General features: G+C 45.8%; 2 protein-coding genes across 10 annotated transcripts in view; one reads left to right on the top strand and one right to left on the bottom strand.

Moving 5' to 3' along the window:
• Positions 1-26,243, top strand: part of LOC108258878 (nuclear factor 1 X-type) — a 112,050-nt gene that overhangs the window by 56,851 nt on the left and 28,956 nt on the right. The gene's annotated exons all lie outside the window — the stretch shown is intronic.
• On the bottom strand, positions 13,900-21,807 carry LOC108258879 (gamma-crystallin M2). Its single transcript, XM_017457852.3, has 3 exons — positions 14,709-21,807; positions 14,345-14,590; positions 13,900-14,233 (listed from the first exon to the last, which is right to left on the bottom strand). The coding sequence occupies exons 1-3, from the start codon at positions 14,793-14,795 to the stop codon at positions 13,955-13,957; spliced, it is 612 nt and encodes a 203-aa protein (XP_017313341.2). The 5' UTR covers positions 14,796-21,807; the 3' UTR covers positions 13,900-13,954.

Below are 26,243 nucleotides of genomic sequence, written 5' to 3'. Positions count from 1 at the left end.
TTACTGTACAATACAGTGTGTTCAGCGAATCGAAATTCTTGCAGGTGATGCAGATGTTTATTGAAATAGCTCTTCGTTTAAATCAGATCAATGTTGGCCGAGGTTTTGGATGCGATGTTTTTACGGTTCCGTTCGTGGAAACTCGTCACGGAAGATAAGTTCACTTACTTCATTCGGTATCTACAGCTAACGTCAGGATATTTGGATAGGTCAATGGTTTTTTTTTTCGTGTGTGTGTGTGTGTGTGTGTGTGTGTGTGCTGCGTTATTAGAGTTGAGTATTTTCGTCGTAAATGTGCACAGAGGAAATCTGAAGTCACACTGCTCAGGAGGTGTGAAACGTGTGGCTTCGGCCATTTTAGGTTTCTCCTCCGCCTCTCAGAGACCGTCCCGAACCATGCCAAAACCGAAATTTGGAACAAAAACCAAGCCTGGAGGGAGAGAGAGAGAGAGAGAGAGAGAGAGAGAGAGAGAGAGAGAGAGAGATGGCGAAAGAGTGAAAAAGAAATATAACAATGTACAGAAAATATATTCGCTCAGAACTGAGATTTTTACACATGAAGCTTTAATGCTGCTGAAGGAAGCTGATTTGTGGTGTCAGAAAGGAATAGTGGAACTGTGTGTGTGTGTGTGTGTGTGTGTGTGTGTGTGTGTGTGTGTTACACACAGATGTGTAAAAATAAAAAAGAATAACAGACAGATGACGGAGTGCCGAAGCTTTTTTTTAGTCACTCTGCGCTACACATGGTGAGACAGCCAGGACAGATCACACGCACACACACACACACACACACACACACACACACACACACACACACAATTACATCATGCCACAATTTACATTCGATTTCAGCACCTCGCTGTAGCTCAGCACCTCACCGCTCAGAGCTTTCACAAGATTAATGAAAAAATAATGTCCAGCTTTCGGAACAGAGACCGAGAGAGAAAAGCAAAACAAATCTCTAAATCTTCTCTAAATCTCACTCCTTTGGCTGCGCAGCAAGTTTGGAGTCAGAGTGCTGCACCCTGCTGGGGTTCAGACCAGCACACACACACACACACACACACACACACACACACACACAGACGCTGTGTACACTGTGTATACACACATTTTGGTTTAAAGAACACAGTGAAATTATAGGAGACTTAGGACTCACACACACACACACACACACACACACACACACACACACAGACGATGTGTACACTGTGTATGCACACAAGTTCGGTTAAAAGAACACAGTGAACTTATAGGAGACTTAGGACTCACACACACACACACACACACACACACACACACACACACACACGCACACACACACAGGACAAGTGTCACAGTAGCTGTAAGTGGGAAGCCATGAATAGCTGAATAGACTGAATGTTTACGGCCGGATCTTTGTTATCAGCCGTGTCTGATTCTCTTCTCAGGAGGAAAAACACACACTGGGAAAGTCCATCACTGTAACACACACACACACACACACACACACACACACACACACACACACACACACAGCAGATTATAAACATGAAATATAAACGCTATATGAGCTTTATTTTCATTCCCAGTCACAATTTTCAATCACCATCCACCTCCTGCATTCACATACAGCCCTTTCTTTCTTTCTTTCTTTTCTTTCTTTCTTTCTTCCTTTCTTTCTTTTACCGTTCTCTCTTCTGATTACTTTGTTCCTTTCGTTCTTTCTTAAACATTTAAATTTGATTTCTTCTGTCGTTCTTCTCTTTCCATTATTCTATATATCACTGTGTGTGTGTGTGTGTGCGTGTGTGTGTGTGTGTGTGTTTAACAGGGGCAGTAGTTATAATCCTGACCTGAGCCCACGGCTGTAATACAACAGTGTGTGATGTGATGTGATGTATCTTCCATCATACAGACCTTTATTCACAAGCATCAGCATACATCGTTTATAATAAATGTACTCTTCTTCCTTATATTCCAAAAAAGTAACTTTTTAATTTATTATTTGCAGATGAACACACAACAGACACACAAGCACAGACGGTTCGTCCGTGTGGTTACTACTGTCGGTCGCTTTAGCTATTTCAGGAATACAGCATGTTAATGAAGACAGCTATAACACGAGATAAAAGAGACTGAGCGAGACACAGAGAGACAGACAGAAAGAGAGAGAGAGAGGGAGAGAGACAGAGACTGGGTACAGCCCAGTCTGCCGTTTTTTTGGCACCGATCTCAGTGAGCTGTGTGTAGAAGGTGCCAGAAGCTCATCTCTGCCAACCTCTCTCCCTCTGATCCTTTCTTTCTCTCTCTCTCTCTCTCTCTCTCTCTCTCTCTCCTTTCACCCGTTCTCTCCCTGCGTCTCAGGGCACTCGATCCCGGCCTTAACCCCCTCTGCCTCCACGCAGCTTTCCAACACAACGCTTTTTTGACAATTAAACAACAACGACAAAAAGAAAAAAGACGCAAGTGTAGCGAAATCTCAGCGTTAACAAAGGAAACGTTTCCACGAACTCCGCCCGCGTCCGTCACGCGTTCGCATATCTCACGAAGGCCAGAAATAAACGCGCTCTCCATTCCGTTTGAATCCCTTCCTCGTTTGTCCACTACAGCGTTATGTCACTCCATCACTTCACACCAAAGCTGCCGCTGCAAGGATTCGTAGCCTATCATCAGTTCCGGCAGCTCTCAAGACATTACGCCGAATAAACGCTCGAGAGCTCCCCCTAGAGAGGACCCGTTGTCTCGTCTCAGGATGGTCTTTCCGGGTCCTTTCGAATCGTCGCGTCTCGTGTCTCTCGGCGCCGCACGGTTTATCGTCCGTCCCGATTCCTTTCACACCCAGATCAACATTTAAAAGCTTCTTAATTCATTTAAAAGACGTTGCTCTGGGAACGATGGGAAGGTTGTGAGGTCGAATCCCAGAGCTGCTAAAGAGACAAGAGCCTTAAGGCGGGCTACAGGCAAAAACCGATACGCGGCGCCGCTGTGGACGCCACTCCGGATCGGATTTAACGCCTCCGTCGGGTCTAAGCGCTCGCAGCGTTTTCCCGCAGAGATTCAGAGACTCCGGGACGACTCGCGTTTTCGTGACGCAACAGTTTGGACGGGGCCTTAACACGAGAACGAGGAGAAGGAAGTACTCCGTGGGTGGGAGGGGCATACTCTGTCTCCACCGCCAATCACAGTGATACTAGCCAGTCGTAGGCATGCGTGAAGTCATGTATGCGGATAGCGCTTTCCTCTTAGTGTGTGTAATCACGCGCTATAGATTTCCCTCGGTACTTTATTTACTCGAGTAAATATTTTGAAGAACGTGTACTTTTCAGAGCAGGTTTAACCGGCCCTACTCTTACTCAAGTTCATCACAGAAATGCACTTGTACTCCGCTACTTTCGGCGGCGTTTCTGTAAGCGTGACCGTTAAACGCTAACGAATGTACGTCGTTTTAGTGATAATTCATTTACAGCACGGATAATGAGGCCGCGAGTCTCGCGATACGCTGCAGCGGTCCGAATGCGTCCGCGACAACCACTCACTTATTTTAGCAGCTCAGTCCTGGAAGATAACGACCGAAGAAAGGGAAGAACACGACACGCTCTCTCGCTCTCTCTCTCTCTCTCTCTCTCTACACACACACTTTCTCCTCTGTTCTGTACTTTATTACTCATACTCAAGTCATCATTTACATTTAACGTTACTCGAGTCATCCTCTTTTCTAAGTCGTTTTCGTCACACCGCCCCGCGACGCCGGCTTCGAGCGTCTTCAGCTTCACTTCTCCGCCCCCTTTGAGAGGGCGGAGTTCCACCTGTGAAACTTTCACCTTCCACACCACTAGAACCAACGACACAATTTTACCGCTTCACAAACCAATCGCAAAACAAAACGGTATCCGTTCAGACCTCCGTCACGCTACAGTTCGCTCTTCTCGCTTCGCTTAAGTGACGCGACTTTCGTTCAGGAGTGTGACACGTTCGCACGTCAAACCCAGCAAATCCCCGATGTCTAACCTAATAGAAAAGACACAGCTACAGTACACGGGGTCCTAGAGCCAAAATCCAGATGAATGTGTGTCAATAAGTGGAGCTCAGAATTGAACAGGAAGAGCACGTCTTCCTCCAAGCACACCCCCACCCTCTCCCCCTCCCTCTCCCCCTCCCCCCACCACTTCCCCCAGCTTGTTTACACACATAACAGGATGATAGAGTGAGAGAATGATAAAGTAACAGTGTGACAGAGTTTGTCTGTGTGCGTCTGTGTCTGTGTCGTCATGCGATAAGTGTGTGTGTGTGTGTGTGTGTGTGTGTGTGTGTGAGTGAAGTCAGGTGTCGTCTGGCACCTGACACCTAACCTGGTCCAGGTCTCAGCCTCTGGTTGCCATGACAACATGGCATTTGCGGTGACCGATGCTGAGGTCCAGATGATAGTGCCAGCTTTACCGCGGTGTGTGTGCGTGTGTGTGTGTGTGTGTGTGTGTGTGTGTTGCATACACACCAGTTTGCCAGTAAGACTTGGGTGCCAACTATCTGCTAATGCCTCCAGTCGCACCTTCGCCTGGTGTAAAGTCAGTCAGCGGTTTGCACGAAGGACAGATGAGCGAACTCTTACTGAACGTGTTGCGACCCTTTCTCTCTTTAAGTCTAAGGTTTCATTTTACGATTTGTAATTTCGGCATTTTTATTATTTTTTTTATTCTCTCATTTTAATAGCTGTTGTACTGTTGTACTGTGTGAGAGAATTAGTCATTTTCTGCAGCAATAAGTGAAAATCTTTTGAAAGATTTGACCGGTTCTGCTGCTGCCAAAAAATAATGAATAAAAAAAATGGGTTGCCATTAAAAAATCAAACAAACAAACAAACAAAAAAAAACCAACAACCTGATAATCTGCAACCAGAGGAGCATTCCTGTCTGAAAGTGACCGAGAAAAAAAGAAAAGAAAAGGAATAAAAAGTCACGTTTTAACTTTAGAAAACTCCCTGAAGTTTATTCGAAACTTTTTTTTTTTGAAACACACTTGCTATACACCCTGAGGCTTTTCCAAAGGAAAAAAACAAAACAAAAACCCAAGCAAACTCTTAGTGGTCCCGCCCCCTAACACCCCAATCCATCCAAGACCCCCCCCCCCACCCCCCACCCCTTCCACACACAAGCCATTCCTCATCTGCGATTGGCTTTGATTTCGACTGGTGCCATGGCAACCGTGTGTCCCAGTAAACCTTGCTTGGGCAAAATCCAAGGTGCGACGGGGGCAGTGTCGGTCGGCATGGAGACACCGCCCGTCTGCTTACATGGCCGCCGTGCTGGGGAGAGGTGTCGGGAAGAGCAGGGTCCCGATTATCACGTGATACCGAGCGAAAGAGGGATGGAGAGACTGTATATAGAGAGAGCTGGTAGATTGCGATGATCTATGCAGCATGGCCCGGCGCCCAGATCCGACTCCTACATGGACGAGGGAGAGAGTGCGCGCGCGCGCGAGAGAGAGCTGTATAGCTTACTGTATATAAAATGGTTATTTCGAGTGTCGTCTGAAATGAAATGCCGGCTTGTATAATCACAAACACATTTACAGTCAGACGCTAAAGCGCAGCCAAGCTGTCCTGGAAGAAACGCTGCTCACGGCAGGCGTGATAAAATAATCTGCACAGAATACTCGTCTGTGTAACATCTTTTAATTCATAAGAACGAATCAGCGAAAGAAAAAAAAAAAGATCGCTTCAAGTGCCGACTCGCGATTTGCGTCCTTGTATCCTCTGCCAGCTAGCTTTTCTGGTTCCTGTAATAATTTTGACCTGCATATTGGACCTCGTGGGGTTTCATACGGACGGTACCGGTACTCTGAGGTAACGGACTCGGCACGGTTCAGTCCATATGTTTACGATCAATCAGGCTGGAGGAGCAGGGTTTAAAAATCACTCTGACCGTCTCTTGTGTGGTAACTGTCCCAGGCCATAATACAACACACACACACACACACACACACACACACACAGAACACACACACATACATCTGCAGGTCAGATTGGGTCAGTGAGGGCTATTTTTAAGATGTACTTGGAAAACACACAGATGTGTTCAGATGTAGTCTTTGTCTTGGCACGAAGGCAGTTATTACACTGAGAGAGAGAGAGACAGAGAGAGAGACACACAGAGTCAGAGTGAGACAGAGCCACACAGGAAGACAGGGAGAGAGAGAGACAGAGAGACACACACAGAGTCAGCAAGAGAGATAGACATAGACCGAAGACAGATTCAGAGAAAGACAGAGCCACAGAGAGAGACAGGCAAAGTGAGGGAGAGACACAGAAAGAGAGACAGACAGAGGCACACGCTCACACACAGGCACAGACAGACACAGTAAGAGAGAGACACAGCGAGAGAGACAGAGCCACGCATAGAGAGAGACAGAGCCATACAGGGAGTCAGAGAGAGAGAGAGATACAGAGAGAGACACACAGAGTCAGCAAGAGAGATAGACAGAGACAGATTCAGAGAGAGACAGAGCCACAGAGAGAGAGAGAGAGAGAGAGATACAGAGAGAGACACAGAGTCAGAGCGAGAGATAGACAGAGACAGATTCAGAGAGAGACAGCCACAGTGAGAGAGAGAGAGAGAGAGAGAGAGACACACAGAGTCAGAGCGAGAGATAGACAGAGACAGATTCAGAGAGAGACAGAGCCACAGAGAGAGAGAGAGAGAGAGAGAGAGAGAGAGATACAGAGAGAGACACAGAGTCAGAGCGAGAGATAGACAGAGACAGATTCAGAGAGAGACAGCCACAGAGAGAGAGAGAGAGAGAGAGAGAGAGAGACACACAGAGTCTGAGCGAGAGATAGACAGAGACAGATTCAGAGAGAGACAGAGAGAGAGAGAGAGAGACACAGAGTCAGAGCGAGAGATAGACAGAGACAGATTCAGAGAGAGACAGAGCCACAGAGAGAGAGAGAGAGAGAGAGAGAATATGGTTTAGACCCACAGCGTTGACTGGTTGTGTGTAGTATTGTTTTACTCAGTTTTAATGTAGGACAAATATGATATATGCAGTGATGGTCCCCCCGCCTCTCTCTCTGTGCTCTGTGTGTGTGTGTGTGTGTGTGTGTGTGTGTGTGTGTGTGTGTAAAGAACACCATTCTTTTCCTGCTCTGTGTCTGCATAGTATTTGTCTTGGGTTAGATCACACTGCCCGATCCTTTCACACGCACACATGGAACCCATCTGAACAGGTTTGGTTTATTTGTGTTCCGTTAATTCTCTGGCCTTCATTCATCGCCTAAACAAAACCCAAACCTCAAACCTCTCCTCCGACCCTCCTCCGTGCTCAGACCGCGCCGCGCGTCACGCCGCTCGTGTCAACGTGGCTGTCAGATGGGAACGTCTGTGGACGTTTATACAACGACAAAGATTTCAGTTCCTGTCTAATCTTATGTACATTTATTATTATTATTATTATTATTTGTTTATAAAAGAAGAATAAAAGAAACGATCGAGGCGTGTGGCTTGTAAAAGTATCAGACAGCTGTCAGCCAATCAGAGACGAGTATGTTTCCTTGACCGTGTATTCGAACTGTACTTTTTACATGTTAATTGTTCTTTCATGATGATGATGATGATGATGATGTCTTTTTCAAAGCGGGATTAAAGTAGTGAAGGATCGGCTTACGTTTTTTCTGCTTTGGCAGTCATTTAGGTCCACCTGCCAACACACACACACACACATACACACACACACACACACCTGGGCCTCATTGATGCAGCACAGGTTTTCCCAGAGTGCCACAGTTGCAGAGGAAGTGGCCACGTTACCTGGATCACCGCTTGGCAACACTTGCTGCCAGAAAATCCTGCCAATCGTGCCAATCACACTGCGAACCTAGTGTTATTATTCTCGTAGATATTACTGTCGCGGCTGCCAGAGAGAGAGAGACGCGAGTGTTTTCTCCGTGTAAACATTTGTCATAATTATCCAGTCGTATACAACTCGCGTTTTTGTCTTGCAGCTCAAGCTGAACAATCAGAAACACGTGGAATTCGGAGAGATCGTAACCGTTATTATTATTATTATTATTATTATTATTATTATTATTATTTGAATATGTTCAGCTTTTGTTCTAGGAGTAAACACTGTTCTTTGCAGATCCTCCAAGGCTTATGTTTCCGCGTTTACATCACAGCATTAGCTGGATGCTAGATCTCACGCAGTTAGGGTTGGCGAAATGTTTTCTCAGAGTCAACGCTGATAAAGTGATGTTTGGAAACTGGAAACGGATTAAAAAAAATAAACAGATTTCATAATGCCCTAATTGACAGAGAGAGTGCGTGTCAGTGCGAGCTTTAGATTTTCACGCTCTCTTACACACCTCACAGGTGTGGCGGTGAAGGGTTTGATGATTCGGCAGAGTTTTATTGTTGTGCCTGGAGCGGTGTGTGTGTGTGTGTGTGTGTGTGTGTGTGTGTGTGTGTGTGTGTGTGTGTGTGTGTACATATGCTCAGGTTATTGAATGTTTATTTTGCATTCTGGTGTTTTCAGTCAAAACAATTAAGAATACTGAACTGAGATAATTATGCTTTATACATAAATATACACCGCCCTCCACTAATATTTGCGCCCTCGGTAAATACGAGCAAAGAAGGCTGTGAAAAATTGTCTTCATTGTTTTAACCTTTTGATCTTTTGTTTAAAAAATTCACAAAAATACTCTGCCGTCATGGATATCAAACAACTGCAAACACAACACAGGTTTATATATATATATATATTTTAAAAACTTTGTTAAATATAGGTGTGCAACAATTACTGGCAGCCCTATGAATTCATATGAGAAAAATATATTTGAAGTATTTGCTTTGTTGATATTTTAATTTTTTTTAGTACACCGGGGTGACTAAGAACAGGGAGTTATTCAACCGTGACTTCCTGTTTCACAGGGGTATAAATATGAGGTAACACATAAGCCAAATTCCCTTAGTCATTCATAACGATGGGTAAGAGCAAGGAATGTAGCTGTGATGTGCGGCAAAAGGTTGTTGAGCTTCACAAAATGGGGCGTGTCTATAAGAAAATAGCACAAGCATTGAAAACGCCCATTTCCACCATCAGGGCAATAATTAAGAAGTTCCAGTCGACTGGAAATGTTATGAATCGACCTGGAATCGGACGTGTGTCTGTATCGTCTCAACACACTGTGAAGAGGATGGTTCGAGTGGATAAAAAATCTCCAAGGATCACAGCTGGAGAACTGCAGAAGTTAGTTGTGTCTTGGGGTCAGAAAGTCTCCGAAACTACAATCTGAAGTCACCGACATCACCACAAGCTGTTTGGAAGGGTTTGAAGAAAAAAGAATCTACTCTCATCCACAAACAAACTCGAGCGTCTTCAGTGTGCCGACACTACTGGAACTTCAAATGGGATCGGGTTCTACGGTCAGATGAAACCAGAACAGAGCGTTTTGGTAATAAACACCAGAGGTGGTTTTGGCGTATACAGAGAGGTAGCCGTATGGAAAAGTACCTCATGTCCACGGTTAAATATGGAGGTGGATCTTTAATGTTTTGGGCTGTTTTTCTGCCAGAGGACCTGGACATTTTGTTAGGATACATGGCATCATGGACTCCATCAAATATCAACATATATTAAATGAAAACCTGACTGCCTCTGACGGAAAGATTCAAATGATCTTTCAGAATCTTGTAATCACTGTAATTAACACACTTTGTGAACTTACCAGAGATGAGCAGTGGTCCAGAAAGGTGTCGTGTTTTACAGAAACAACATTAAAATGAGTTTGTCGGACTGCTCGCGTTTAAAAATCTGTGGAAAGCTGTAAGCCTCAAAAGGCCACATCCTCGGCACTCGCTAACAACATCATGCTATTAGTGAAAGTCAGAGCCCCGGGCTTTTTGGAGCGGATTCAGCACAAGCAGCAGGCCTGAACCACATCCTCCATCCAGCGCTACGCCGTTTTTACTCTTGACTGGCTGCAATCGAATTTACTTGAATTGAATTCAGCTGAGCCTTAATTTGAGTTTGCACAAGCGACGTCCTTACGAGGAAACAGGCTAAACATAAATCAGCCGTCTGAATATTGACAAGTCGCAGCTTGAAGAGACGGTGTGAAAGCGAGACGCGTAGAAACGGGGGAAGCGAAGGCCGAGGGAGGGAAGGGTGGGATCGAGCCGAGGACATGTGAAAAAGGAGCGTGAGACGGACGGAGCGAGCGTTAGAGACGTAAAGCTGAGGAAAGAGGGAGGAAGAGAGAGCTTGTGTGTGTGTGTGTGAGATACACTGAGTTTTTTTGAGGTCACAGTGCAGAATATCACACTGGTATGTGGAATGCTGACACCGTGCCAACACAAACACACTACACACACTAGACACACACATCAGGTCCTTGGCTCCCTCTTTTCCAGGGAGGTCTTTTTTTTTGTTGTGAGGAACGTCATTCGCCGGATGCACACCATTTTAAATCAACTGGAAGCAGAACGTCTGACAGAGAATCGGTTAGCCGAGGGGAACTGCTGCAACGCTGACGTGAACGATGAAGTCGTTTGTAGTCGAGCGTTCTCTGAAGGATATAAATAACGTTACAGAGGACATCCATGATATAGAGTAGAGTGGAACTCGCACCGCTGTTTATTCACCGTGTATCGCTCACGGAAACAATCGACGAGCCGATGAACTAGCTAGCCGGTGGACATGTACCGGTAACCGGTGATCTAATATACCACGGCGCGGTTGAACTCTCAAATCTGATTGGTCAGAAGGTTTGGAACGATGATATGTAACTCTGATGGCTGTAAGATAATCAAAGTCGCTTGTTTCTATAGTAACAGCTCGTTCACAGGGACTTGTATGACGGACGACCGAGATGACGTGACGCTTACAAATAAAACGCGTCGCCAAAGAAAAGCAACGCTACGCTGTTTATCCGTGGAAAGTTTTCACGTAACGTTTACAAAGAAGGCGACGAGGAAAGATGACGTTCATCAGCACGAGACGTTCATCCGTCCTTCAGGGTGGGTGTGGTTTAAATTAGGGTACGAGAGTTTGTTTATATTTTGGGAAATAGAAGCAATGAAATTAGTTAGGAAATATCGCCGGCAGGTACACACGAAAATAACAACCGTGCAAGCAGGATTGAGTAAAAAAAAAAAAACCCAGTGTATATCTCACGCTAAAAACTACGATGAACTGGAGGGATGCAGCTGAGGTCGAGGAACCCTCAGAGCCCGGGTTTACAAAGCACGCTGTCAGCGCTGACGTTTCTACGTCCCGGGCTACGTCCACGTCAATCCGGATGGATCCGAAAACGGCGTTTTCGTTTTAAAAAGCACAGAGTTGGGGGAAAAAAAAACGCAGTCTGAAGGTTGTACGCTATCGAACTGGACAACAACCGCAGGACAACATCGTCCTCCATCTTGTCTGTTTGTTCCGACTCGAACGGGTCACGTGACGCAGTCTAAAAATACGTCGTCAAAAATGGCGTCTTTCACATTTATCCGCTTAGGAGAGCGTTTTCGGGGGAAAAAAAAAAAAAAGCTCTGTTTCTCGCTGCACAAAAAACGCCGTCTTTTGGACGGAAAAAGATGCGTCTTCGGATTCATCCAGATTAATGTAGGCGTTTTTAGACCACGCCTACTTATAGTGCGAATCCGAATATAGATGCGGAGCGCTAAACAGGTACAGTTAGACGCACTTATAGTGGTACACTGAGGGACTTTCTACAGTCTGTAGGCCTTCGATAGCGCGAGTGTAAACGAGGCCGTGTTAAAAAGCTGTTTAGTAAGAGTCCAAGCAAAACTGTAAAACTCAGAGTTAGAGAAGCCTGCATACTTACTTTCTAGGGCAACATGGCAAACGATTATTTATCATCTTTACAAATAATAATAATAATAAATTTGCAAGATTTCCACAATAGGAGAAACTGTTAAGGTGTATCATAATGGAGCTTTTAATTGATTTTACAATAATTTCCTAGGAAATTCATGTGTAATGAGTTTAGAGGTAAATTCTCTCTCTCTCTCTCTCTCTCTCTCTCTCTCTCTCTCTCTCTCTCTCTCTCTCTCTGTCTTTTTTTTTTTTTTTTACACTATAGTACTTCCATATTCATAGAAGTGGCTCATGTATCCAAAAACCTGATTGTACACCCGTGCAGATCTACGGCCGTTCTGTTAACAAAAAGAGGCAGAAATAGAAATCAGAAAACATTAAAAAAAAAGAAGTAAAGAAAAGAAATGAAAAGAAGTCTTTCCTGCCAAGAAATTACTTCATCATGTATCCATCATTTTAAGGCCAAAGTCAGAAAGCACATTTGCTATTAATTTAACCTTCTGAGAGCAAGCTGTGAAGCAGCAGGGCCCTGGACAGGTAAAGAGTGATGGAGAGAGAGAGAGAGAGAGAGAGAGAGAGAGAGAGAGAGAGTTAGCCAGAAAATGTGTGTGTGTGTGTGTGTGTGTGTGTGTGTGTGTGTGTGTGTGTGTGTGTGTGTGTGTGTGTCAGTATCAATGATTGGTTTTCCCGGTTGGTTCGGGATGAGGCTGATTTTCCATCCGTGTCGTTTCCCTATGTGAGAGGAATAAGAGGACTACACAGCTGAGAAAGATATTACCTGATAAAAGCAGGTATAACCGTCCATGCCTCACTCCCTGTGTGTGTGTGTGTGTGTGTGTGTGTGTGTGTGTGTGTGTGTGTGTGTGTGTGAGAGAGAGAGAGAGCAAGAAGGAAAAACAGTGATCTAATGCTTGACCGCAAGAAGCTGTTTATAACACAGAAAGCTTCTCGCCCTGCAGGAGTTCTCATTTAACAAATGTCATAAACTCTCGTGGTTTAAATTTACTGAAAGTGAAACAATGCTGAAAGTGATTTTGGCTCATTTTCTTTAATGAACAATTTTTTTTTTTTTTAAAAAGAAAAGAAAGATATTTTATATGACACTAAGAAAAGTATTTGCGCGAGTATAATTTAGTGATATAATGCCAGAGCGTTGCTAATTCGGTCGGGCCTGAGCCAAATATTCTCCTTTCATCCGCGTTCTATTTTCCTGTCTTTCCTCATTTTCCTCATCTGCCAGTGCAGTGATGTTTTTCCAACCTCCATCCGTCCAAAACTGCTTTTGTGTTAGTGCCAGTCGAGACCCCCTGTTAACTCCCGTTTCATACCACCTGAATTCCAGGACGTGCGGGACGTTCGTCGCTCCGCTCCGACACACTCGAACAAGCGCCTAAATAAAACACACCCGACTGTTCGTCACTAACTGCTGTTAACGCCGCTTTCAGTCAGTTTCGTCCCGCCGCTCTGTTCACCTGACCGCTCGCCTCGCCCTTGCCTTCCCTATCGTTAGTCCGAGAGCGTCGTGAAATCCCGCGCGTTCGTTTGCTTGGGGTTGTTTTTAACGTTAATACGAAATAAAGAAACGGATATTCGAGTGGAAAGACGACGAACGGACCAGATGTGTGTGAACGTGTGAGTGTGATGGTCAGCTGCATGTAATTAGAGTGACTTGGCTCCTGGGAGAGTGTGTGTGTGTGTGTGTGTGTGTCAGCTGTGTTCTCAAGCGGGTATGTCATGCCGTTCTGTCGGACACATGGGGTCGTGTTGGTTCAAATGTATACAGAAATGTTCCAAATGTCGATATATAGTATCGCTAAATAGCGGGATTGCTTTATTTTATTTCTGTAACGACGACGCGCCCCATTGTTTCTCAAAGATGGGTTGTTTTTTTGGTTCGATCTTTATTTGAACCAATCGCTAACAGTGTTTTTAGCGCCAGGCGCTTTGCCAGTCAGACGAAATATATCGATATTCACGGTGTACGGTGAAAGGGTCACGATGTGATCATTGGCAAAATCTGTAGTCGTAGATCGTTCAAAAAAAAAAACACACACACACTCACACACACATTAAATGACATGTAGGTGACACCTGTTTCAGATTCATGGTACGTTTTTATTGAAAAAAAAAATCGATCATTCACGTTAGCTTAATACCAGGAGTCCATGATGCGCCTCATGCTCATGAACCTCATGCCACCGTAGTCCCTGAAGTTGCGGTACTCTCCGGGGCCGAAGTACCACATCCTGCCTTTGTAGTGAGGATGCTCGTACATGAGCCAGTGGCCGTCCATCACGTGGCAGGACATGCAGCCGTTGGATGACCAGTGGTAGCGGTCGCTGACGGAATCGCAGTCATCCATCACCTCATTCATCTGACCCATGAAGTTGTCCCTCTCGTAGAGCCTCATCCTGTAAGCTCCTCGGTGCTGTTAGCGGTAACAAGATTATTATTTATTTATTTGTTTGTTTATTTTTTAAAACACACCACCAACCAAACAACAAAGTCATGTATAGATGTATATATAAAGAAAAGTTACCATGGGGATCATACGACAGGATCTGATGCAGTTGTTGCCCCAGCCCCACATGTTCATGTAGTCAGCGTACTCTCCTCTTCTCATGAAGTACTGGTTGCCCATGTAGTTGGGACGATCGTACGCCATCCAGCAGCCGCTCTCCACCCTGCACGAGTGGCAGCGGCTCAGGTAGGTGGACATATCGGAGCAATCACCGCTGCACTCATAGGAGCGGCCCTGGAAGTTCCTGTCCTCGTAGAAGATAACCTGTGGGGCAAAATAGACAAACATTTCAACTCAAACTTAACACGAAGGACACCATGGTGATGTTGTTTTCAATAATAAAAAAAAAAATCTTTATATTTGTAGAAACCGGTTTGCTTACTCTGCCCATGTTGACGATGCGAGTGTGTGTGTCCCAGCACTTGCCTGGTGGTGAACTGACACTGGACATCGGTTTAACCTCTGCCATTTATACCTGACCAAACCCAACGAGCACATGCCTCCTATTGTAAAAACTCCTGAGCAAGCAAAAGCACAGAGGCCACCAGACGGGGTTTTGCTACATGTCACATTCCCAGTCTCCAGAAGACTTTAGAATGAGCCCCACATGCAAGACAAAACTGCTGAGTTTTTTTTTCTTTCTTTCTTTCTTTTCAAATGGGTTCTTTTGGGCCATACAACCCACGTGTATGATATGTTTCCTACAGTTATGGAAAGCATATTTCTATTAGGACCCTTCTGCCATCTGAGCTAAATAAAAAGGATTGAAAAAAAACCAAACGTATCACATCACGCTAAGAAGATTTGACGGGCGATCGTCGGAGGTGTTAAACGGTTAGCATGGCTTGCTAGGTTCACATCTAACGTAGAAAGCTAGCGGCATGAGAACCAAGTGGGCGCTCTAACAGCGCAGGAATCGTCTGGCATGTCGGAGATAGTGCAGAGCTTAGAGGGAACGGTGTGTGTGTGTGTGTGTGGATTAGATTGACCTATGGCAGTAGTAAAAATGGAAATAAATAAATAAATAAATAAAAAGCATTTTACATTTGTTAAAAAACAAACCCCAAAGAACATTTTTGTTCCTAATTAAAAGAGAAGTATGTACGGGTCAGATTGGGAAAACAAGTACGGAATTTTGTCTAATCATGTTGAGTAATTATAATTAGTCTTCTGTAAGACCCATAAATGGCTTAATTAATAGTTGAGAATTGTCACATGACCAACACAAAAATGCAACATTAATGAACGAATGAGTATTTATTCCTTCATCATCTTATTTGTGATCAGTGCTCCACTCGACAGGGTTTTTGCTGATGTAGGTGATGATGAAAACTGCGGTTAAGTCATATTTAATTAGATATTAGACATGTGATTTGCGAAGTGGTAGGGTACTCTCTCTCTCTTTCTCTCTCTCTCTCTCTCTCTCTCTCTCTCTCTCTCTCTGTTTGTGTTTCTTGATGAAAGGCTGACACGTGCCGTGGGTCAAAGATTAAGAAAGCTGTGTGTGTGGGGAGCAGCATGAGGTCAGGCTTCTCCCTCAAGCTTAACCGCAGCACGCCAAAGGTCAAAGGTTATGGAAACTGTGAGGCATCGCAGCTGTGTGTGTGTGTGTGTGGGGGGGGTCTTTTCGTACTGCTTCACGCAAGCGCAATATAGATGTTTTTCTCACACCTTCCATCCATCCATCATGCACATCACACACGCACACACACACACACACACACACAGCTGTTGTCTCTGGTTCAAGTTTAATAGGGGGATCACACAAATAGTCGAGTCAGGTCAGCACGGTCATTTCCACACTCCGCTCAGTGTGTGTGTGTGTGTGTGTGTGTGTGTAGCTGCTCGCTGGTGGTCACACATTGTTATACAGAACCTGTTCTCCATTTAATCCTCTACTCCTCTCCTTTCTGTGTGTATCCTTGCATGTCACGTGCCATCACACCGTGTAACGGCAGCCATCTCGTGCAGCGAATACAGGACCGACTGCTTCATTAAGAAGTGTTTCTTTTTATTTTCACTGATCCTCGGCTGCACTCACAGACCGGCACGTCCTCCACAAGCAACCCGTCACACGAACCTTGTAGCTGTGTTAGCTAGCTAGCTGCAACCGGGGCGTTTCTCTCAGCAGCCCATACGGCTAACGTTAGCAAAAGTTAGCTAGCTGATATTGATTAGCTTATAAGGACAAAAAAACAGAATTTCTCCTGGTGATGAAACACATCGGGAACCTTCTTTACGCTGCAACCCACGCTGCATTCGACATAACTCGACTGGGAAAATTCAAAGAACAAACCCCCTCAGCCCCTGAGTTCAGCGAGTGACGCGAGATCAACGTGACCTGCTCACAGCATCGGCAGTAAACACAGAAGCACGTCTCACGTTTAAATTCATTACAGTGTATATTAGTGCACGTGTTAGATTTAGATCAGACACAATACAGACTTACTCACGTGGTAGATCTATAGCACTGACTGTACGCTTCACTGATTTCAGGAGGTCAATATTTAGCTCGTCGCGCACAAATGCTGAACACGGAGGCGTCCATGTCGTCCCCCTGTCCCCGCCCCCCCCAAAAGCTGTAACTCAAACGGTCAAAACTGTCGTTCCACTGTCCTGCTTCTGCGCTTCTACGAAACAGTAACACTCCTGTAACGCACATAACCACTCGTTACAACCGCGCTGAGGAGAAAAGCAACTCGGAATGAACAAATTTGAGGCTACATCAGCAGGAGATCGGCTCCCGTCGGTCAGGAAGCGGAAACTCTCAGACCCTGTCAAAATGATTCCGCACGTTTCCCGAACCGCGGCATCTGTAATGACGCGGCGCCAGACTCATCCGGCGTAAATAAGGCCTTGCGTGCGGTTAAAAGGACCAGGGTCTGTGAGAAGATGAAGATGAAGATGAAGAGGTTAGGGAAACCACAGTTTGGAGGCATCTCTATCCAGACGGTGGTTTGTTTCGTCTCGTTACTTTTGAAACGTCGAAAATACACGTGTCCGGCGTGTTATCGTCTCGTATGTGCGTACGTGAGCGTCTGTTTTAAATCTTCATGTATCCTTTCATCTTAAAAAGCCTGGATGAAGAGCACGATGACGAGACGCTCTGTTTCTGTGTGTAAATATGCGGTTGGGGTAATTGAACACAGATCTCTAAACACACATACTGTATCAGATGCAAGTCGTGTGTGTGTGTGTGTGTGTGTGAGTGTGAGTGTGGGGACCTGCCCGGTGCCAAAGTACCCAATGTTAGTCTTTCTTCAATCTCTACAATCTGCCTTAATGATTATGGCTCCACCGCAAGACTCGCTGGTTGTTTGTACGAGTGTACGGTCTTGTGTGTGCATCCTTGTCCTTGTGTGTGTGTGTGTGTGTGTGTGTGTGTGCTGCCTAATGAAATTAAATTGAGTTAGAACAGCGTTTAGGTTGCCCTGATGGAGATTTGGAGTCGTTATGCAACTTCTATACACTAAGACCATTTCAGAGTTTGTGTGTGTGTGAGAGAGAGAGAGAGAGAGAGAGAGAGTGACAAAATAAGTAGAAGAAGAAGAGGTGTGTGGGAAAGAGTCATACTCGGTGTGTGTGTGTGTGTGTGTGTATCATGTGTATCGTGGGTGATAAATGAAGGGAAATGAAAGAGTGTGAGATTTGGGAGTGTTGGGAGAATTCTGTGGTCTGGCAGTTCACTGGCGTCAGACAGATGCTTTCATTTTTCTCCTTCAAACCGAAAAAATATACACCCACCGAGAGAGGGGGAGAGAGGGAGAGAAAGAGAGAGAGGGGGAGAGAGGGAGGGAGAGGGAGAGAGGGTGAGAGAGAAAGGGAGGGAGAGAGAGGGAGAGAAAGAGAGGGGGAGAGAGAGAAAGAGAGAAAGGGAGGGAGAGAGAGAGGTAGAGAGAGGGGGAGAGAGAGAGAAAGGGAGGGAGAGAGAGAGAGGGGGAGAGAGATGGTCAGAGAGCATTTTAGGTAAAGGAATGCCATGAAACTGTCTCCTCCCTCCATATCTCTCTTTAGTTTTTATTATCCTTCTTTTTTTTCTTTCATCCTCATTTTTGTCAGGCTCGTACAGTGGGGTCTGGGAACTGGAGCCGTGATTAGACCTGAGAAAAATACAGACCCAATCAGAGAGAGCGAGAGAGAGAGAGAGAGGGAGGGAGAGAGAGAAAGAAAGAGAAAGAGAGAAAAAGAGTGAGAGTGTTTAGTCCGTAACAGCGTCTCAGACTATATGTCTGTTTTTGTGTATATGTAGCCGGTGTAGTCGTGTGCGTCTTATCACGTATAGGTCCGACTGAACCTTTAGGAAGATGTAGGTAAAGTGGAAGACTTAAAGCCTGCGGTGACTGAAATAACCAGCCTGTACAAACGTGGTGAGCAGAAAGGCATCTCAAAATGCACCGTGTACCAAAACTCCTGTCAGCCCGTAACCACGGTTTCATAGAGACGAGGGAAAGCGACGCTTGGAAGGACGTAGCAGAGATCGTAGCTTGTACGAGGCTTAAACGAAGTTTACGTTTTAAATGCATTCTAAACAAAAGAAAGTTGTATGCTGTAGTAAATTGTGCGGTAGGCTCTACATTTCGGTTACTACCATTTGTCATCGGTACACGCCCACAAAAATAGCGCTCGCTACACCACGCCCACAGCAGTAGCGCTCGCTACACCACGCCCACAGCAGTAGCGCTCGCTACACCACGCCCACAGGAGGCAACAGTGGCACTCGCTACACCACGCCCACAGCAGTAGCGCTCGCTACACCACGCCCACAGGAGGCAACAGTAGCACTCGCTACACCACGCCCACAGCAGTAGCGCTCGCTACACCACGCCCACAGCAGTAGCGCTCGCTACACCACGCCCACAGGAGGCAACAGTAGCACTCGCTACACCACACCCACAGCAGTAGCGCTCGCTACACCACGCCCACAGGAGGCAACAGTGGCACTCGCTACACCACGCCCACAGGAGGCAACAGTGGCACTCGCTACACCACGCCCACCAACAACTTGTCACAGATAGTGTGAACGCAAGGTCAAATGTATCCTTCATACAGCGCATCACTATTCATGTATCCCAATATCCCGTGTGTGTGTGTGTGTGTGTGTGTGTGTGTGTGTGTGTCTCACTGTGGCCACAGCCTTAAGAAGCAGAACCCACACTAGACATTTCCTCCACAATAACATAAACTGAGCATGACCACACACATATACACAAACACACACACACACACACACACACACACGGCCACAAAATCAGGCTAGTGTGACACCGAGAGGGTTTATATGTCTGCCATCAAATAGCCCAGAGGAAGTGGATTACACACACACACTCACACACACACTCACTCACGTACAGACCCATGGGCAGGTCATTGAGGATACAGCTTCCTCAAGCCTTGAACAATGGCTGCTCTTTTACTGGCCTGAAAACAGAGAATGAGAGAGAGACAGACAGACAGACAGAAAAAGAGATAGAGTTCTTTTTATCTCTTTGTCTGTCTGTCTGTCTGTCTCAGGAAAAGACAGAAAAAGAGAGACAGAGAGAGAGACAGACAGACAGAGAGAGAGAGTGAGACAGACAGAAAGAGAGAGACAGACAGAAAGAGAGAGACAGACAGAAAGAGAGACAGACAGAATGAGACAGACAGACAGAGCGAGACAGACAGACAGAAAGAGAGAGACAGACAGACAGAAAGAGAGACAGACAGAAAGAGAGAGACAGACAGACAGACAGACAAAGAGAGACAGGCAGACAAAAAGAGAGAAAGCGAGACAGACAGACAGACAGAAAGAGAGAGACAGACAGACAGAAAGAGACAGACAGACAGACAGACAGAGAGAGACAGAAACAGAGAGACAGACGGAGAGAGAGAGACAGACAGACAGACAGAAAGAGAGAGACAGACAGACATACAGACAGAAAGAGAGAGACAGACAGAAAGAGAGAGAGCGAGACAGACAGACAGACAGAAAGAGAGACAGACAGAAAGAGAGAGAGAGAGAGAGAGAGAGAGAGAGAGAGAGAGAGATCAGTTTACATCAGCTAGACCGGTAAGCACCATGGACTGCCCTGCAATTAGTAAATGCCACAACCTAGATACAGTTACATTACACTGCACCATCCTATCAGTGTGTGTGTGTGTGTGTGTGTGTGTGTGTGTGTGTGTGCGTGCGTGTGTGTGTTCTGTTTTCTTTTCTCTTTTTCTTTTTCTCTCTTTTCTTCTCTCCTTTTCTCTTCTTTTTCTGTCTTCACTTCTTTTCTGTTCTCTTCTCCTCACTTCTCTTCTCTTCTTCTGTGTCTCTTCTCTTTTTCTCTCCTCTCTTCTTTTCTCTTGTTTTCTCTTCCTTTTCTCTCTTCTCTTCTCTTTGTCTCTCTTCTCTCCTTTTCTTCTTTCTTCTCTTCTCTTCTTTGCTGTTCTCTTCTCCTCACTTCTCTCCTATTCTCTTCCCTGCTCTGCTCTGCTCTCCTCTCCTCTCCTCCAGTTCCCTCGTTGCTCATCCGCCGCCTCCTTTCTTCTTTTCATCTCCGTCGATCCGGAGCTCTTTGTATTAAATAGAGCAGTCATTGTGCGCGCTGAATCGGAGGTGATAGCCGAGAGGCCGCGTAAAAACACCGACGTCTTTCCCGTAAGAAAGTGAAGTGAGGATGAAAAAAAAAAAAAAAAGACAAAACCCTGAGAGAAAGCTGAGAACGAATCACTTCCCCAAACAGACGAGTACAGTAAGAAGGGCCTTATCTGCTGCCGCGCGCCTCAAAGCCTCGCTTATCTCAAAGCCAGAGATTATTTTTCTCCACTCTTCCTCTAACGCACGCTCTCACTCTTTTTGTTTGTTGTCGTCTGTTCCCAAGGATGACTTGTTGAGAAAGGAGGCGTCTGTCTCCTCCCTTTGCTTTTCTCTTCCTGCTTCACTTTATCGCCTCTCCTCTCCTGTTCGCCTGTTCTCCCACTCCCACGCTCATGTAATCGCTCGGCTTTAAATAAAGACTGGGTGCTTTTCGAGAGTTTTCCATACAGGGTCAAGGTTTGTGTGTGTGTGTGTGTGTGTGTGTGTGAGAGAGAGAGAGAGAGATGGAGCGATTGAAAGAGAGAGAGAGAGAATTTAGCTTTTCCAGCTTTATAGTAAAGTTTCCACACGCCTCACGCGACTGTCTTTAGCTCTGTGACATCTTCCGCACGTTTTTCCGCACGTCCTATAGCGTCCGAAACGTAAACACGTCCGTTTGAGATACCGATCGTCGTCGGAGCCGGATTTCTTTTACTCAGACGGCTCGTTCCAGCCAAATATCTTCAACGCCATCTGCGATTCCTCTTCAACAAAAACGACCGTATTTTTCTCTCCGCTAATTCTTTTCGATATCTCCGTTACGGCTCCTGCGGGACGCATATCCAAGAAGAATGCCTTCCTGTCCTGTGCTTTCCCAGAGTGCACAGCGGCGGTTAACAAGGGAGCCATGAAACTAACTCGGAGCGAGAGTTTGAGAGAGGGAGAGAGGAAAGAGAGAGAGATAGACAGAATAGAGACAGAGCTGTTATAAATGAGATCTCAGTGGACCTGTAGGATCAGGCCTGATCGCAGAAGCAGACTACGCTCCAAAGCCCCCGTCCTCTTATTAAGTAACAGTACAGTTTGCAAATTCGATTTCTTTCTTTTTTTAAAAAAAATAAAATAAAAATCCCCCTCCCCCCTCCCCCCAAACGTCATTCACGTCTTTCCACTCGCCCCTGGCATTTTTGTGTAGGTGTGCCGACATCTGCACAGTCTCACACGGAGAGGAGGAACTCAGAAACGAATATAAACCATAGAAAACAGAATGGAGAGAGGCGAGAGAAAGCGAGAAGGAAGGACAGGAAGAAGAGATAATTACAGGAAAGGGGGATTATTAGTCCGTCACTCTGCCTCCAGACAGATAAGTGAAGTCAGATGGAGAGACGCCGAGTGTGAAAATAACAGCGATCGAGAGAGATGAGGAGAAGAAAGAGGAAGTCTTTCTGGGCGCGCGCGTCTTTTGGAGTACGCTGCCGTTGTAAACGCTTCTCTCGTTAAACTCTTTTCTTCTTCTTGTGTCTCGTGATAATAATCCCTCCATCCATCCATCCATCCGTTTTCCATACCCCTTATCCTACACAGGGGCACAGGAGCCTATCACAAGCCAGGGGACATCCTGGGCAGGGTGGCAACCCATCGCAGGGCACAATCACGGATGCAAATCATCCTGCATGTCTTTGGACTGGGAGAGGAAACCAGAGAACCCGGAGGAAACACACACCCCTCCCCCCCCTCAGGGCGGAGGCGGGATTCGAACCCCGAAACTAGCGTCTTAACCACCAAGCCGCCGTGCCTCCAATTCAATAATAACAACCGTAAGAGGATCGTAGTTTCCAATCCAGACGATGCTGCAGCAGTTCCTGCTCTTTGGATGGGAGGGGCATCTCTCTCTCTCTCTCTCTCTCTCTCTCTCTCACCTGTCAATCACAGAGACACTAACCAATCATTCCTGTCTGCGGAAGAGGGCAGATAGAGCGTTTGGAAAAAGGAAGAAGTCCCCTGGAAGACTTAAAACATAGACAGAGAGAAGAAGAAAAAACCCTAGAAATCTTTTTCATTTGGTTTCCTTCTGGACAGAAACAGAAACGTGTACTTTTTAAACCGTTCTCCGAGAAAATGATTTCCCACACACACACACACACACACACACACACACACACACACTCCTGCTTCGGGCTTATCTACAAAAAGCCGTCTATAGTGGATATCTGACGTCTTTCTTTCCTGTAGCCAGGTGTGCGGGACGTGACGAAACACTTCTGAAACACCGGAGCGGAGAAATAACCTCGTTAACTGCCGGTTAAGCACTTTTTTATTATTATTTATTTATTTATTTATGTATTATTTTAAGGTACGTTTTCACCCTGGAGTCGATTTCCATTACAGTCAATGAAAACACACACACACACACACACACAAACGAGTTAGTAATCCCTGCTGAAAAGTGTATAGCCCCGTGTTTTCAGAGCGTGCTCTGTGCCGAGACTCCTCTGCTGAAGTTCCCTCCTTATCATTGGATGCCGCTCTTTCGGCGAGCGCTCTGATTGGTCAGCTGATACCAGCAGGAAACGTGTTACGGGTTCTCGCGCGTCAGTAGTGCCTAACAGATTCCCTGATGCCGATAGCATGAAGAGAGGGTGATACAAACTGCACAACAAGCCGTGTGTGTGCGTGTGTGTGTGCTTGTGTGTGTATGGAGGATAAATCTGCGGTTTAGTGAGGGTGTGTATGCGCAGTCAGCGTAAGATAAATCCGAGCGTGTATTCACAGCCGTATTGCGAGCGAGGGAGAGTAAATCAAATAAGCGCACGTCTCCTGAGCACTAATTATAATTGCGTAATTGCTCTCGTTAGTGCTCGGAAATAGTTTCCTGTGTAGAAATGTCTTGTTCGTGACGAGTGAAGTTTGAAATTTTTCCTCGCTTTTTTTTTCTTCTTCTTTCTTTCCCCCCGACTCACGTGGCCTTGGCCATGCTTTAAGCACGGAGAATGGGGAACTGAGCGCCTAATTTTTCGAGTACTCTGACGAATTTGCAGTCGCAGGGGAAACCTGACGATCGGTGGTGGTCATGTTGAAGATGAGCTCCACGGGGTCAGCTGAGGTCGGAGCGGTTCCCTCCGAGACGAGTGATGGACAGCACCTGCCTCCCAGCTGTGCTCAGACAGAGAGGACAGTGTATTTTGTGGCGTGTTTTATGGTCGGAGCAGATGTTTTTGGTTTTTTTTTTATTATTATTATTATTTTTTTATTAAGGCTCTTTCTCTGTTCGGAGTTCACTCCGTGCCGTCCTCCGATAGATTAGAAGCGCGGTAGGATGAAGAAGACAAAACGTTTTATTGATAACGTGAGAACATCATTTCTTTCTGTAAATACTGCTCTCTTTCACCTGTATATACTCCACTCTCTCTCTCTCTCTCTCTCTCTCTCTCTCTCTCTCTCTCTCTCTATCCCTTTCGTGCTCCTTCCACGTCTAGCGTTTTTTCCACATAAAGCTGTTTTTCATAAACTCTAGCCTGGAATAGCAGTCCCTGAGGCGAGCACTGAAACACTAGCCCTCTCTCTCTCTCTCTCTCTCTCTCTCTCTGAGTGTGTGTGTGTGTGTGTGTGTGTGTGTAACAGTAGATTTTTCTGAATCTCTGCCAAACAGATGCAGTCTCTTGGAGTTCCACCAGAGGAGCTTTCATGCCTCGCTCTCTCTCTCTCTCTCGCTCTCTCTCTCTCTCTCTCTCTCTCTCTCTCTCTCTCTCTCTCTCTCTCTCTCTCTCGCTCTCTCTCTCTCACTCTTCGTTAGAGAACAGTAGTGTCCTGATACGCAAGTTTTCCCCTCCCGCTCTTTTGGCCTGCGCCGTATCAGATGTCTCAGGGTTGTGTTTGAAACTTGCACACGGCCGACGCAAGTCCGTATTTATTCTTGTAAATTCAGGCTCACATTCAGCTTGGTCTCTCTCTCTCTCTCTCGCTCTCTCTCTCTCTCTCTCTCTCTCTCTCTCTCCTTACAGCTGTGCTTATGAGGTTTGGAAAAATAAAAACACCCTGACCCCAGATCAGCACCTCTGGAGAGCACATGTGACCACACAAATTTGCTCTGTATATTGTGCTTTTTATTGTGTTTGACAAGTTGACTAATATTTATCTTGCTCCTTTTCTCCGTCTCTAAATCCCCCGTCTTTCCGTCGGTAGTTTTCAGAAACACGGGAGTCGAGTGGCTGACTGACATTTTGAAAGCGATTTCATCTCAGAGCAACTCGTGTCGATCGAATGGCCGGGACGATCGTTATCCCACGTCGCAGCTCTTTGCGGCGTCGCTGCGACTCGCAGCATCTCCGTAGCTGTTCTGCAGTGGACTTTTCGCTCGCTGTGAAACGTGACCGTCGCTCAGGTTGGACGGAGGCTTGTGCGATATCGATTTTTCCCTGCTCGGCATCTAATACTAAAAAAAATACCACGAGTAACGATTTAATCATCCAGAGCTGACGGCAAGACGGGCACTTCAACCATTTTAGGTTTCGGTGTAAAAGTAAGAAGTCTGCTGCGTAAACAATAAGAAAACAAAACACTACATTTAACATATAATCCTTTAACAAATCCATCCATCCATCCATCCATACTTCCATTCACCCATCCATCCATCCATCCATCCATTCTTCCATCCATCCATCCATCCATTCTTCCATTCATCCATCCATCCATTCTTCCATCCATCCATTCTTCCATTCACCCATCCATCCATCCATTCTTCCATCCATCCATCCATTCTTCCATTCATCCATCCATCCATCCATCCATCCATTCTTCCATCCATCCATCCATCCATCCATTCTTCCATTCATCCATCCATACTTCCATTCACCCATCCATCCATCCATCCATCCAGTCTTCCATTCATCCATCCATCCATCCATTCTTCCATCCATCCATCCATTCTTCCATTCACCCATCCATCCATCCATCCATCCAGTCTTCCATTCATCCATCCATCCATTCTTCCATCCATCCAGTCTTCCATCCATCCATTCTTCCATTCACCCATCCATCCATCCATCCAGTCTTCCATTCATCCATCCATCCATCCATTCTTCCATTCATCCATCCATACTTCCATTCACCCATCCATCCATCCATCCATCCAGTCTTCCATTCATCCATCCATCCATCCATTCTTCCATCCATCCATCCATTCTTCCATTCACCCATCCATCCATCCATCCATCCAGTCTTCCATTCATCCATCCATCCATTCTTCCATCCATCCATCCATTCTTCCATTCATCCATCCATCCATCCATCCATCCATTCTTCCATTCATTCATCCATCCATCCATTCTTCCATTCATCCATCCATCCATCCATTCTTCCATTCATCCATCCATCCCA

Source organism: Ictalurus punctatus, chromosome 26, assembly GCF_001660625.3.
Source record: "Ictalurus punctatus breed USDA103 chromosome 26, Coco_2.0, whole genome shotgun sequence".
Classification (NCBI taxonomy): Eukaryota; Metazoa; Chordata; class Actinopteri; order Siluriformes; family Ictaluridae; genus Ictalurus; species Ictalurus punctatus.
The sequence above is the reverse complement of the archived record's forward strand: the minus strand, read 5'-3'. Positions and strand labels throughout refer to the sequence as shown.